Here is a 14,900-nt window from a genome sequence, read left to right as displayed (position 1 = left end):
AATCATATGACATCAGCACAATAGACAAAATCATGCAGATACAGGTCAAGATATTCTGATGTTTGATGGACAATGAAGCACTTTCTCTGTATCTGGATGATTTGTGCACTGTACTGACACCACATGATTGGCTGATTCATATAACCGGACAAAAGAGCAGGTGTACAGGTTTGAAGAGGATGGTGAGTGTATATAGCTTACTAGATAATCTCAATCATTTACAATCGTTTACATAAAACCATTTATGATGGAGGAGTACAGTGCCTTGGGCAGTCGATCAACACTATAGCAACGTGCTGTGAAAGCCTGGATTTTACATTTCCTCAGGCTGTAATCCATAGGGCTGACTTACTTTCTAGACTTTATTCCTTCCAATTTGTCAAAACTATTTTGTTTTTTTACCCCAAAAAATAATTTGACCAGTGATCCTTAAAAAAATGCAAATGGTATGCAACCTACTGGGAAACTTAACTCTTTAATAAAAGAAACAAACCAATATTCAACATTATTACAGAACCCAAACAAGTGCAAAAAACAGGTGAACACAGCTTAAAATTATTAATTAGGAAAAAAAAAGTGTTTAGGTGAATCAGTGATTCAGAACAGGACTAGTGAGAAGTTACATACTAGGGGGCACAAACTGTGCAGGGGCTACAAAGTGGGCAGTGGGGGTAGGGGTAGTGATGTAGTTCACATGAGTGTGGGAAGAGGGACAATATGGGTTGTGGTGAAAGCGTGGATTCGGAATGGTCCCAGAAGTCCAGGGTGCAAGGTAGTGGTAGGTGGTGGAAAGCACAGGCATATATGGCTCATAGGATGGGTGCAGGGATGGCTGGCACTGCTCTTGAACCAGTGGTAAATATGTAGTGCCTGGTGCTACCACAGTGGGGGACTCCACAGTCATAGTGGCACCTGAAAATAGAGGTGGAACTATATGAAGAAAGGTACTGCACAATGAATTAAATTTTCATACGGCAAATTACTTTATTTGTTGAGAAGTGGTATTAAGAGATTCTTCAAATGATTTGGATTAAAAAGACTATTAAACTCTTATGAACAGTCTTTCTACAGGTAGGGCAGAATGTGTGAGGAGTTCTTAGCTTTTGTGCCAGCTGAGTGTATGGAAATTTTTAGAGGTCATACTGGCAATGAGGTGCTGACCATTGCTGGGTGTCTCACCCTGAGGGGGTGGGCATGAACGGGCAGAATCTGGGTATGGGTGGGGAACTGTGTGGTCAGGGTTTGCAGAGGCTCCTGGACCTGGGTAAGGCTGAAACTGAGGCTCCCCAGGTGGCTGTGGGTACACCTGATGAAATTGCACCATGGAGTGCCAATAGGTCTGCTGATAAGCCTGTGTGGGAACAGAAATGTTTAACTGCATATCAGCATTTTACAAAGAATTTGTTGATATCACGGATAGCTGGTCATGCCAGAAAATGTTTAACAAGCGTTATGCCAATTAAATATATTAAAGTAGAAACATTTTGGTACTTAAAACAGTCTCATTCACATAGTATTGCTACTTACCTGCACACCCAAGTTGAAAAAATACTGGAGCACCTTGCAATCTGTTTAAAAAAAAAAAAAAAAAACAATAATGCATAATTTCACATTAATATACAGATGTTGCTGGGGGAAAAATATTGTTTGTAGTTGGACTGCTCTGACCTCTAGGTAGGTCATTGCCATTGGGGTCATAAGAGTAAGGTGGAGGTGGGGCCACAGTGACAGGTTCTCCCATTTCATTCACAAACCAGGGACATGCTGGAGGAAACAGCATGCAAAGGGGTTTCATTTTTTAAAAAGTTACCATTATGTGCTATAATCATTGCAGAAGCAAGGCTATAAATAATAGAAGAAATAAAAGCATATAAACTAATACATGGGTATATAAACAAAAACAGGCAGAAATAGGCACACAAATCTGAATAATTAAATGAGATTTTAAAACAAAATAAATGTAAAAAATTCCACACTAAAGGTAAGCATCTAATATGGTATATCTAAGGCAAGGTAAGCATCAACTATTGTTTATTAAATTGGGGGATCCTATCAATCAAAAGCATTCTTAAAAAGATGTCACTGAGTAAGACTTGTCTGAAAAGCAGATTTTATTAAACTGAGCAATACACAAAAATACAACACTGTCTGGTTTATAGGAGTAGAGACCCTCATATATTAATCATTAATCACATACATTAAATCATAGACTTAAAAAGGAAAGCAAGTAAATCTGCCACCAACTCAAAAGCTAGTACACAGCCACTCATTTAGTGTTCAATCTAAAGCCACAGCTTCAAAAATGGATTCAAATGTAGAGTAGTCTTAGTACCTGGGAGGGAGAGATTTGAACGCGATTAAGTAGTCAAAATTGGTCAATTGAAATACTACTTTATAACGGCTCTCGTGTTGAAGCAGAATAAATTATGTGGTGGACAAACCTGGCCTGGCCAGCGTGTGTAAAGATGGTGGTTGTCCTGGGGTGATGTTCGAAGCCTGCAGGTGATTTGGGGAGCTCTGAGAGCTCACAGTTGAGGATGGAGAGGAGTTGGAGGTAAAAATAGCAGCTGGGGCAGAGTTGATTGGCTGAGAGGAAGAAATGACTGCCGATTTCACCACTACCTATATAATCACCAATTGACAAATGGACATTGCACCAAAATACCAATAACAAGACAATGAGAAAGCAAAAGGTAAGCAAATGGCAGACAAAAAAAAATCCAAATAAACAACTTTTGAATGGTCCAGTACAGTCAGTATTAAAATGTAGAACACAAACACAGCCCACACACCTGTTGAGAGTAGCTATAGGTCGCAACGCCCTCTTGTGGTGATCCAGCACGTGATCCACCCTCTTGAATGGTCTGTATTTTTACACACAATTTCAAAACTTACATTTTTAATATGTATCTTATGTGTGTGTATATGTATGCGTGTGAGATATATATATAAAAAAAAAACCAAAAAAAAAAAACCACACGTATATTTAAAAAAAATAAATAAATAATTCACAGCCATGGCCAAAAGTTTTGAGAATGAAAATATATAAATTTTCAGTCTGCTGCTTCAGTGACTTTTTTTGTCAGATGTTACTGTGGTATACTGAAGTATATCTGCAAGCATTTCATAAGTGTCAAAGACTTTTATTGACCATTACAATAAGTTTAGTGTCAATGTTTGCAGTGTTGACCCTTATTTTTCAAGACCTCTGCAATTGGCCGTGGCACGTGTTCAATAAACTTCTGGGTGACATCCTGAATGGTGGCTGCCATTCTTGCATAATCAGTGCTTGAAGTTAGTCAGAATTTGTGGGTTTTTGTTTGTCCACCTGCTTCATGAGGCATGACCACAAGTTCTCAATGGGATTAAGGTCTGGGGAGTTTCCTGGCCATGGACCTAAGATTTTGGTGTTTTGTTCCCCGAGCCACCAAGCTATCACACTTTTGCCTTATGGCAAGGTGCTCAAGCATGCTGGGAAAAGCATTGTTCATCACTAAACTGTTCTTGGATAGTTGGGAAAAGTGACAGTTCTTGTACAATTCTTTATTCATGGCTGTGTTCTTGGGCAAAATTGAGTGCGATTCCACTTCCTTGGCTAAGAAGTAACCCCACACATGTATGGTATCAGGATGCTTTACTGTTGGCATGACAAGACTGATAGTAGCATTCACCTTTTTTTATCTCCAGACATGTTTTTTCTGGATGACCCAAACAATCAGAAAGAGTATTCATTAGAGAAAATAGTAGTCCAAACCCTGTACCTTTTTCAGAATAGCAGTCTGTCCCTGATGTATTTCCTGAAGAGAAGTGGATTCTTTACTGCCCTTCTTGACACCAGGACATTCTTCAAGAGTCTTTACCTCACTGTGTGTGCAGATGCACAAACACCTGCCTTCTGCCATTCTTGTGCACTGGTGGTGCCCCAGTTCCACAGCTCAATCCACTTTAGGAGGTGGTCCTGGCGCTGGCTGAACTTCACCTGAAGCCTTGTTCACAACAATTGAGCCTCTCTCCTTGGAAGTCTTCTCGATGATGCGATAAGTGGTTGCTTTAGGTGCAATCTTTCTAGCAGCAATATCCTTGCCTGTAAATCCATTTTTGTACAAAGCAATGATGACTGCACATGTTTTCTTGCAGGTAACCATCGTTAACAGTAAAATTGATTTCAAGCATCACCCTCCTTTTAAAGCTTCAAGTCTGTTATTCTAATTTAATCAGCATGACAGTGTCGAAGAGGACAAGGCTGGAGATTACACTCTCTCCTGTGTTAAGAGAAATCACTGGTGTGATGTCAGCTGATCCTTTTGTGGAAGGGCTGCAATTTCATTTTTTTTTGTTTGATTAAATTTATTTTCATGGCAAAGAGGGACTTCAGAGAACTCTTCATAAATTATCATAAAAACTGAGGCAACAGACTTTGTGAAATGTAATGTGTGTCACTCAACATTTGGCCATGGCTATGTATAAATAAAAACTGTAAGTCCTTAAAGTTGTCAGTCAATACCAGGTTAGCACTAGACTCAGCAGTGTAAACAGTTGGACGCTGAAATCCTGCATCTGCAAGCCAAGAGGTAGGCACAACACTTTATAATGAAATTCAAATGAACATGACATTAAAAAAATAAATAAATAAAAGCTATTAGAAGTAGCTATCTGTTAAACAGGTCACAGATTTTGTATATACACCAACCAGTAGCAGAAAAGATATACTCCTCTGAGTATTCTCCTGTGAAAGAGGACAACGTGTAAGTGTTTCCATATTTAAAGTGTAATTATCTAGATATACAAAATGTGTGAAACTTAAAAGCAGGCCACCATGCCCTCCAGTGGTGCTTCGGTCATCAGGATCCTCCTCAGATGATGTTATGGGCTGTTTGCCTGGTGGAACAGGGCTTGGGCCTCTTGGCACCCAGTAAGTAGAAGGGCCAGGAACCATGGTGCCAGCCACAGCTTGTCCCTGCAACAAGCAGATATTTAAAAAGATTCAGAATTAAAAGTAATGCAAATTCTTCTGAAATCAATTATTATTCAGGCTAGAGTGACACCAACAGCAATAGGAGTGAAAGAATTCTCATCAGCCTCCTCCATCTCATAGAATGTGATGCTCTCCTCCAAGTCCTGGGCTTCCTCTCCTGACTCAGGCACAAAGCTAAACTGACACTCCTTGTTTACAGATTGCATCTGACGCCTGCTTCTGCTGAATATGACACACACACACAGTCATAGAATGCCTAACAACAGTTTAAAGATTTTACCATAACGATGCATGCATTTTTAATATTAATGATGATTAGCCAAGAATCCTATATCTTTAGTTCACAGATTCCCAGCCCCAGTCCTGGAGTACCCCTGTCCTACAGGCATGCACCCAACTACCTCAAGCAATTTTAATCACTTCATTTACTAGTCATTTATAATACATTTGATTTTACATTTAGTTAGCCCTATTAATATACTATGCAGTCAAACATTTGTGGATAATTGACAATTATACGCACATTCAGAAGCATGCAGTTGTTCATTGTCTTTTTTTTAAAATTCACTTTCTGTACATTTGACATTTTCCATTCATCAGAACGAAGGATCCTTTAAGCAAGCCCAAACCTGTCTCAGCATGATCAAATCCACAAAGACATGGTTTTACCAAGAATGATATGGAAGAGCAAATGTCCTGCACAAATCCCTGCCCTCGATTCCACTGAACACCTCTGGGATGAATTGGAACACCAACCGCACCCCAGGCCTCACTGCTCAACATCTTATATCAAATCCCCACAGCTGCACTTCAAAATTTAGTGTAAAACCTTCCCAGAAGACTGGAAGTTATGACAGCAAAGAGGACAGAACTTCTGTAAATATGAAATGGGATCTTCAAAAATCAAAATATGTTTATGTTTTTTCAAAATAAACCCCATTTACAGTACCTTCACAGAGAGGGAGGGAACTGAATCAGTGCAAATTTCAGGTGGTAAAATTGTTTTTACAATTAGTTAACTTGCTGAATTTGCATTTTTTAGCAACAAAATATGGTTATTACAATCAAATGAGGTCACACCCTACATGAAAAGTTATACAAGCTTTATTTATTCTACATGCAGTCGGAGAAACCCTGAGATATTGGTGTTAAGATCAGTCTCCCTGGCCAGGAGTATTACAATTCACAGGCTAGCAAGTCACTAGCCTGTGACTCCTGGGACAACAAATTGAGGTGAGAGACCTTTTGCTTTAGGCAAAATTTTCATGAAACTTTGACAAATCGCTCACCACACATGCCTCAGGTGAATGAGTAAAACTGCAGAAAGATAAAAGCAACAGAGAAGTGATATGCAAATATTTGAGAGTGTATTAAACCTTGTTTTTTTTTTGTATGGGGAATTCACAGAGAAAATTTTCTTGATCTGTGGTTTAGTGAATGAGATGACAAATCAGGGGCCACAAAGATGAGGCACAGATGAAAATGTGGTATGACATTACAAGTAGAACATTCACAGAATACTGAATGTAAAGGAATGAATGTAAGGTGTATGTAGAAAATACAAAAAGAAGTAGAAAATTAAAGATGACAAGAGGTTGTCAATGTCAATTATACGAGAAGCACATGTCATTTGGCTTACCTGCCAATTTTATTCAGGGGAAAAACAGCTTGGTTTTGAGCAATAAACTACAATTGGAGTACACCATAGTGGTGTAGTTATCAAAATATTTTCCCTTACCGTGACTTGAATGAATAATTGTCAAAACTCTGGTAACAGCGTTTACTAGGGCTGGCATAGTAGGCCACCTCAGGTCCAATAAAATGGTGTCTATTCAGGAAACGTGCCGAGCTTCTGAGCAGAACAGATAAAAAGCATAGAGAGGGTAGGAAACAAAACAAAATGCATTAGCATAATGAAATGGAATGACAGATTCAGCTTTTAGCGAGGCTTGCTACATATGACTTAAGAAAATGCATTGTTAAAGCACCTTAAAGTTAGCTAAGTTTTCTATCAATGGACCAGACCCCCCCAGCACCCATTTTAGTTTAGGTTAAACTAAAGTTAGATTTTATTTTAAATCATCTAAAATATTTGCAGAGAATTTTAAATACAAGGAAACAATACCTCTCTTGACCAGTTAATTTTCATAAAAACATTACCTGGATGGACTATATCCGCGTGGCGGTCTTGGGGAGTGTGGCCGATAGTGCTCATAGGCCATGCTTGCTTGGGGTGGAGCAGGGCTGTGTACTCCAGGACTGCGCAAAGGTCCCAGGTTCCCTGGACAAGGCTGTAGACGTGGGGGAAGGCCAGCCTGAGGGCGGCCATATGACATGGTCATCAACATTTCTTTACCCCGAGACTTCTTGAGAAATCTGCGTCTCACACACAGATCTGGGTCTGGGCCAGACAGACATAATAAAACACTAGTAGAAGCATCATTATATAATATACTAATTTTACTACTAAAGTCAAGTTATCTTCTAGGAAAAACCTCCTTTAACAGTCTGTTGTAGGTGGTTTTAAAATAAATAAAAATATATATATATAAAAAAAAAAAAGTCACCTAGTTCTCCTTGAAATTGTTCAGCATTGCTATAAGAATTGCTCTTTCTACTTGGTGTAATGTTCCATGCTGGGACAGGATTCACTGGTTTCAGATTAGTCAAGGACACCAAGTGTCTAAGACAAAGATAACACTAATTTACATATATTATTTTATTTTACATAGACCCAATAAACATATTATGCAGAACTCACTTTTCCCCCAGCTCTTCAATAAACACTGTCACAGCACTGGAATGAGTCCCTACTTCTTGGATGAAAGCATTGTAGTACTTGCCTTTTGGATCCAAACGTACCTGAACAACAAAACAATGAAAGTAAATTATATGGCACAAAGTTTATGGAGTCCTGACCATCACATCCACATACCATTGCAGGTCCTATTTAACTCTCCCTTGGGGCAGGTCCTATTTAACTCTCCCATTCTTCTGGGAAAGCTTTTTTCCCCAATCAGAGTCACACTAGCATTTATGAGTTCTAAGACCGAGAATGTCGGGCAAGAAGGCATGGTGCTCAGTTGGCATTCCAATTGTTCAGTGGTGTTTCAGGTCAGGGCACTGTATGCATCTATGCAACAGCATACAAATAGATTCTAGATAATGGTGTGCTTCCAGGTTTGTGACAACAGTTTGGGGAAGGTCTACATAAGTATACCTGTATACCTTTAAAAACACCCATCGGCAAAAACTAAACTTCTAATATTATATCAGACAGTCATACCTGACACTTGTCCCCTAAGAAATACTGTCGACCAGCAAACACCATATAATCAGTCTTCTGGAGTTCTGCAACACCAAATTACAATCATACATTTAGTAGTGAGGGCAACATTTTAATCATATACATACATCCACACAATGACTAACAATGACAAGAAAGAGAGAGAGAGACTGAGCTTTCAGTTTCTTATCTGCAGTAGCCTGATACAAATGTAGTCAATAGGCTGCAACCCCATCACAAGGAAAGAAAAATGCAGTATTACATAAAAGCAACTTTAATTTGAGATAACACACTGTATATATACACACACACACACACACACACATCTCAATAAATTAGAATGTCGTGGAAAAGTTCGTTTGTTTCAGTAATTCAACTCAAATAGTGAAACTCTGGTATTATATAAATTCAGTACACACAGACTGAAGTAGTTTAAGTCTTTGGTTCTTTTAATTGTGATTTTGCCTCACATTTAACAAAAACCCACCAATTCTCAAAAAATTGAATATTTTCATAAGACCAATAAAATAAAACATTTTTAGTGAATTGTTGGCCTTCTGGAGAGTATGATCATTTACTGTATATATACTTAATACTTGGTTGGGGCTCCTTTTGCTTTAATTACTGCCTCAATTTGGCATGGCATGGGAGTGATCAGTCTGTGGCACTGCTGAGGTGGTATGGAAGCCCAGTTTTCTTTGACAGTGGCCTTCAGCTCATCTGCATTTTTTGCACTCGTTTCTCATTTTCCTCTTGACAATAAGGTCTGGGGAGTTTGCTGGTCAGTCAAGCACACCAACACCATTGTCATTTAACCAACTTTTGGTGCTTTTGGCAGTGTGGGCTGGTGCCAAATCCTTCTGGAACGGGTGCAGTCACTTTGGTTTTCAAAAAACACATTGGACCAACACCAACAGATGACATTGCACCCCAAATCATCACAGACTGTGGAAACTTAACACTGGACTTTAAGCAACTTGTGCTTACCCTCCTTGTGAAGGGTGTCAATGATTGTTTTCCGGACAACTCTCAGATCAAGAGCCTTCCCCATGATTGTGTAGCCTACCCTAGTGAACCTAATTAAGAGACCATTTTGATGGCTCAGGAAACCTTTGCAGGTGTTGTGTTGATTAGATGATTGGAAGGTCACCATATTCTAATTTTTTGAGTGGGTTTTTATTAGGGAGCCAAAACCATCACAATTAAAAGTACCAAAAGACTTAAACTACTTCAGGCTGTGTGTACTGAATTTCTTTAATACACAAGTTCCACTATTTGAGTTGAATTATTGAAATAAACGTTTCCACGACATTCTAATTTATTGAGATGCACCTGTATTTTGTGGTAGCACAAGGAACTACCAGCATGCACTGCTTTTTCTGAATCCTGCCACCAGATAAACAATTATTAAAAAGAGAACATTCTTGTCAACCATAGAAACTGCATAAGTTATATTACACAGATGACAAGTGAGTAACATTCAAGGCCACAGTTTCAATTGTCTGTGTACTAGATGAAATAAAATAAACACAGGCACGCACACCAGACGAGACAGGCAAAACGAATAACATCGATTATCTTGTTACAACAGCAAAATTAGGTATAGGCAAATTGTTATGGCAAGACAACTGAGTCAAAGTATATCAAAAACAACAGGTCTTGTATGGTGTTCTTGGTATGCAGTGGTTAGTACATACCCAATGTGGTCCTAAGTAGTACAAAGTTGTGATAGGGTCATGGGCACCCACAGCTAGTCAAGTGAAGGCTAATGAGTTTTCCACAGAATAGCTATTGTAACACACATTGCTGAAAAATGTAATGCTGGATATGACAAAGGTGCCAGAACACACAGTGCATCACAGCTTCGTGAGTATGGAGCTGCACTGCTGCAAACCAGAGTGTCCATTGTGACCCTGTCCAGGGGTACCCTGGGTTCCCATTCTGTGCCTACAGCTGGTACATTAGCATCATAACTGGACTATGGAGCAATGGAAGAAGGTGGCCTTATTTGTTGAATCAGGTTTTTACTCATATGTGGATGGCTGGGTGCATGCAGATTGTTTAAATTGGGGAAGAGATGGCACCTGGATACATCATGGGAAAAAAGAAAGCTAGCAGAGTCAATGTAATGCTCTGCAAACCTCCCAACATTTTTGTGGATGTTACTTTTACATGTACCACCTACCTAGTGTTGCAGAACAAGTACACCACTTCATGGCAACAGAATTCCCTAAAGGTAGTAGCCATATTTGCATTAGTAGCCACACGATCCTCCTGCCATTCTTGAATATTTTTGCAAAGAGTTCAAGGTGTTGATTTGGCCTCCAAATTCTTCAGACGTCAAATTAATCAAGCATTGAGTCATTTGTCCGGCACATCACACTCCTCACAATTTATTAAAAAAAAAAAACACCAATATTTTTTCTCACACATGTGAGCGCATTTATACACACACATTACATACACAGATACATACAGGAGAGGGAGGGGGAGAGAGAGAGAATTATAATTACAATTTATACATACCTTTACAACAAATCAGGAATACAGATCCGCACATTAAATGTGATTGTTTACTAAACACGAACACACTCACCTTTGCGGCTGTCGTGCCACACATCAAACTCCACATTGCGGTACAGCTCTGTCTCTAAGGCCTTCAGTACCTTGTATGGAAGAGCAAGCCTTACAGAGCCATCTGTAGCCTAAAGTAAAAGTCCAAAAAAGTTACCAATTATATAACTAATGAACATGGTTTTATTTGAGTGGAAAAAACTTCATATTAAAAATCACCTTTTGGTCTTCAGTTCCAACTTTAGCTTTTTCATCAGACCTGTTGTGACCACCTAGCTCCCATTCCTCTCTATGTGGGGGAAGAAAAAAAAATTATATATGCTTATATTAAACACTGTCCAGGACTTCATAGAGTTTGCAGAAATAAAATCTATAATTTTGCAATGGCTTGTGTGGAAAACTATTGAATATGCAAAACTTCAAGCACTGGACCCTTCTCTTAAAATGTAATTACTTTTTATATTATCTGTATTTATATTTGCGGTAAGGAGTTTTGCAGTAATTTTGAAATGAAACTCAAGCTCCACATAAAATACGCGTTTGATTTTGCCTTAATTCCTGGGCTCACAAAACAGCATGGAACCAGGTTAATAATAATAATAATAATAATAATAATAATAATAATAATAATAATTTAAAAAAAAAGGGATCCAGGTAAGGCATTTAGAAAGCTTTCTATTTCCCCATTTCTATTACTGTTATGGTACATTCACACTGTCTCCCTTCACCCCATGTGAACCAAAACAAAACACAGAGAGAGAGACCTGGGAGCACTGTCCTCAAGGGGATCATAACCAGCATCCTCACTGCACCCAGAGAGGCTGTTCCGGTAGCGCCTCCCTCCTCCCCCTCTGAACACATCCAGTGCAATATGGAGATCTTCCTCTTCGATTCCCAGAACATGCGTGTACAACATCTCGTATAGCAGGGCTTCAAACATGAGTAATAGAGTTAAAGATACAACCAATTCTAAACCATTTCTTTTCATGAAAAGTACCCATGCCTGGGGAGATATACTGTGCAGACAGACAAATAAAAAGTACTTCATAATTAATAAGGGTAACTTATTAAGAATAAATATTTTCCTATTGTGGGTAAATCTGTAATGCATATACAATTTAAAAACACCTTTAATAATTCTGTCTAATAGACCAACATTGGTTGTAGACTTCAGTTTGAAAGCTTATGCAAAACTTACACTGGCATATTGCGGCATTCACTGGGTACATCCTTGGGTACACGATGTCATAGTGGCCATTATTTGAGCAACAGAGCAAAATCTGTAAGGCATAAAGTACTGTTTTAAACTACATACAAAAACCAGTACAACAATATTGCAAAGGCCAAAAGTGTATGAACTCTGTATAAAAGAACAGTGGTAAGTGTTCAGGTTATAACATTGCTATCTGAGTATATTTACTGTGTTGCAAATATAACAACTTAATGAGGATTAACTGGTATCAGATGACTGATATACACTGAGTTTTTGTCAAATGTTTTCTTTACAATAAATAAGAATACTTCATGTTTGGTAGTGTAATGTCCAATTTTTATTTATAATTAAACAGCAACATTTCAAGTCTTTACAACAATAAACCAAAGGGCATCTTTATAGCACCACTTTCTGGTAACAGAAGCTATGACTCAAATGTTTGCGCCAATGAAGCAAACCAGATTTATGCACCAATCACTCCCTGAATAGTCACAGCTCACCTTAGAAAAATAATCCTCCTCTCCAATCTCAGTTGGTGACTTCCCAGGGTATCTGTAAATAATGAAGTGCCGCCTGCACCAAACACCATATTTACATCACAATCTAAGCCCAAAATCTAGCCACATGATTAAACATGGCCATTCACAACAGTTTCGTCTAAGCCCTGATCACAGTAAAAGCATGCAATTATAATTAACACAGGAAATTTCATTTACAAAATTATTCCTTATTGCAGTATTGGGTTTAGTCTATATGGTGAGCAAACATTGTGGACTTTGTTAAATGTCAGCGTTAACAACATAAATAGAAATAATTCAACTATAAAGTAAAGTAAATACCCCAACCTGTATAGCAGAGACAAAGCCTTAATCTCCACTTGCCCCACAGTCTCCTAAAAATACATTTAAATGGCATTTAACAGAAATCATTTTTGACCTTAATAGAACCTGGATGGTGCTTTATTAAAGCTGGCAATGTGGAAGGCTACAATTATGAAGTTACAAGCGAGAGGTTTTATCCTGTGAGAAGCTCGCTTCAGTATTTTACATTGTCATTTATTTACATCATACTGGAACCGAACATAGCCGAGTCACTGCCATGCTCTGGTCCAGTAATTAACCTGCTGAGTGCAAACAGGTGTCTTGGAGGAAGAAACTCTGGATCAAGTCTGGACCTTTAGGACTGCAACTGATAACCTAAGTCTTCTTTAAAGTGGAGTGAGTCATTGCAGTATTCAAATAATCTGTACAGCTTCATCAACATGTTCTGTTTGAGCAATAAAGAAAACTATCTAAAAACTACAGGGATCTTATGACCAGAACATGGCTCTAGCATTAAAATACACAAAACTGCACATTGATTTAAAACCACTAACCTTCGGGTCGTCCAAACGCTCCAAATACTTCTCAAAAGACCCTTCAACAAACTGCGACAAACAAACAACCAAAAAGTAACAAGTTTATAAAAACAAGTCCATTTGTTTATAACAGGCCGCGGAAAAGCTGGACCAAGAAACTTTAACAAAAAAACAAAAAAAAAAACTCACAGGCTCGAAGGTGCATTTATTAGCCCTCATGAAGTTGACGCAGTCTTTTCTTACTTTATGATGGTAATTCTGAGAGAAATAAAGCTATCAACATAAACAAAAGTCAGTCACATATAATACACAGGCCACAAAATCAACAACGTTGCAATTACGAGTATTGTTTTGTTTTTTGTTTTTTTTAAAGACGGAACAAACTAAGGCAATTTTCCAATGTTATCCTAGAATGTAAACGAACACACACAGTACCTGCTCAGAAACAGCTCGGAATAAACACGACGCGTCCCGAGCCATCATTTTCCGGTACAAACCGAGACTGGCTAGGTACTCGTCCATGTTCACGAAATACTTCTTCAACGCTTTCTGCATCGTAAAGAAAATTATATTCTAGAGAGAAAGCAAGGCACGCAAACCCTCATAACTTTTCATGTAGACAGAAAACAGGTCGCAAGATTTTTTTTGGGTTCCGTGGGATAACAGGTGCAGCCAATGACCACTAATTATAGGTCTGGTCTCCACAGGTCGGTGTCAGCTAATCGCCTGCTGCAGTGTGCATATGACTTATTTAAATTAACTACCACAGAAGCGCCTTTTTTGGTCTTGTGGATACAAAAATGATATAAAGCGGAACAACTTCCACAAAGCATTTGCTCCACCGAAATCCTCTCCAAAGTAAAGGCCAGTTTAATGTATTTTCACTAAGGGGTAAGTGTGCATCAGCTACAGGCCATTCTTTATAAACCTTTATTATTATTATTATTATTATTATTATTATTATTATTATTATGATGATGATGATGATGATTATGATTATTATTATTATTATGATTCTTAATAATAATAATAATCATCATCATCATCATCATCATCATAATAATACTTAGTCAAAAAATAATAAATAATTAGGTGAATTAGCTAAGCAGTTAATTATTCAATCAAATATTCATGTTCAGCTACACAATCACCATTATAATCAATTTCACACATACCTCTTTCCAATCAAAAGCTTAGGTAATAAAACCTTATCTGCTGATTGTTGCTCTTAAGTTTTAAATTGATGCTCGAGTTATTCCCTGCAAAGGGCCAGTCAGTGGCCCTGGTTCTGTGTGTGGTCTGGAGATTATTTGTCTAATTGATTATTTAAGATTTTTGTTTGTTTCTTTACTTTGTATTTAAGTCTATCTCTGGAAACAAAACATGCATTAAAGAACCAATCCATGTGAAATCGACGGAGGTGACTGACTAGCTATCTCAGCTTTGTTTCATTCTGTCTGGAAATAACATTAGTTTAAGAAAATTCGTGTCTTTA

At 38.2% G+C, this 14,900-nt stretch overlaps 1 protein-coding gene across 10 annotated transcripts; it reads right to left on the bottom strand.

Moving 5' to 3' along the window:
• Nucleotides 1-528: 528 nt before the first annotated feature.
• On the bottom strand, nucleotides 529-14,063 carry alg13 (ALG13 UDP-N-acetylglucosaminyltransferase subunit). 10 transcript variants are annotated; one of them, XM_060890916.1, is made up of 24 exons: nucleotides 13,841-14,063; nucleotides 13,595-13,678; nucleotides 13,424-13,474; nucleotides 12,894-12,940; nucleotides 12,549-12,621; nucleotides 12,034-12,115; nucleotides 11,600-11,765; nucleotides 11,055-11,124; nucleotides 10,858-10,966; nucleotides 8,262-8,326; nucleotides 7,737-7,837; nucleotides 7,543-7,658; nucleotides 7,136-7,376; nucleotides 6,714-6,827; nucleotides 5,050-5,197; nucleotides 4,816-4,957; nucleotides 4,691-4,726; nucleotides 4,505-4,557; nucleotides 2,793-2,864; nucleotides 2,442-2,622; nucleotides 1,669-1,764; nucleotides 1,528-1,568; nucleotides 1,144-1,351; nucleotides 529-912 (listed from the first exon to the last, which is right to left on the bottom strand). In XM_060890916.1, exons 1-24 carry the CDS (start codon nucleotides 13,958-13,960, stop codon nucleotides 620-622), a joined length of 2,709 nt encoding a protein of 902 aa, XP_060746899.1. In that variant the 5' UTR covers nucleotides 13,961-14,063; the 3' UTR covers nucleotides 529-619. The 10 variants fall into 10 exon arrangements, with proteins under 10 accessions (XP_060746899.1, XP_060746904.1, XP_060746907.1 ...); XM_060890921.1 differs by having other exon boundaries at nucleotides 1,162-1,351; XM_060890924.1 differs by having other exon boundaries at nucleotides 1,180-1,351.
• Between the last annotated feature and the right edge of the window lie 837 nt (nucleotides 14,064-14,900).

Source organism: Tachysurus vachellii, chromosome 17, assembly GCF_030014155.1.
Source record: "Tachysurus vachellii isolate PV-2020 chromosome 17, HZAU_Pvac_v1, whole genome shotgun sequence".
Classification (NCBI taxonomy): domain Eukaryota; kingdom Metazoa; phylum Chordata; class Actinopteri; order Siluriformes; family Bagridae; genus Tachysurus; species Tachysurus vachellii.
The sequence above is the reverse complement of the archived record's forward strand: the minus strand, read 5'-3'. Positions and strand labels throughout refer to the sequence as shown.

Excerpts from the sequence above, each read along its gene's own strand:
- alg13 (XM_060890916.1), bottom strand. The coding sequence starts at position 13,960 with ATGCAGAAAGCGTTGAAGAAGTATTTCGTGAACATGGACGAGTACCTA. Across the intron at positions 7,838-8,261 it reads TCTTAGGGGACAAGTGTCAG|GTACGTTTGGATCCAAAAGG; the intron begins GTATGACTGTCT and ends TTTGTTGTTCAG. Across the intron at positions 2,865-4,504 it reads CTGAGTCTAGTGCTAACCTG|ACCATTCAAGAGGGTGGATC; the intron begins GTATTGACTGAC and ends GTAAAAATACAG.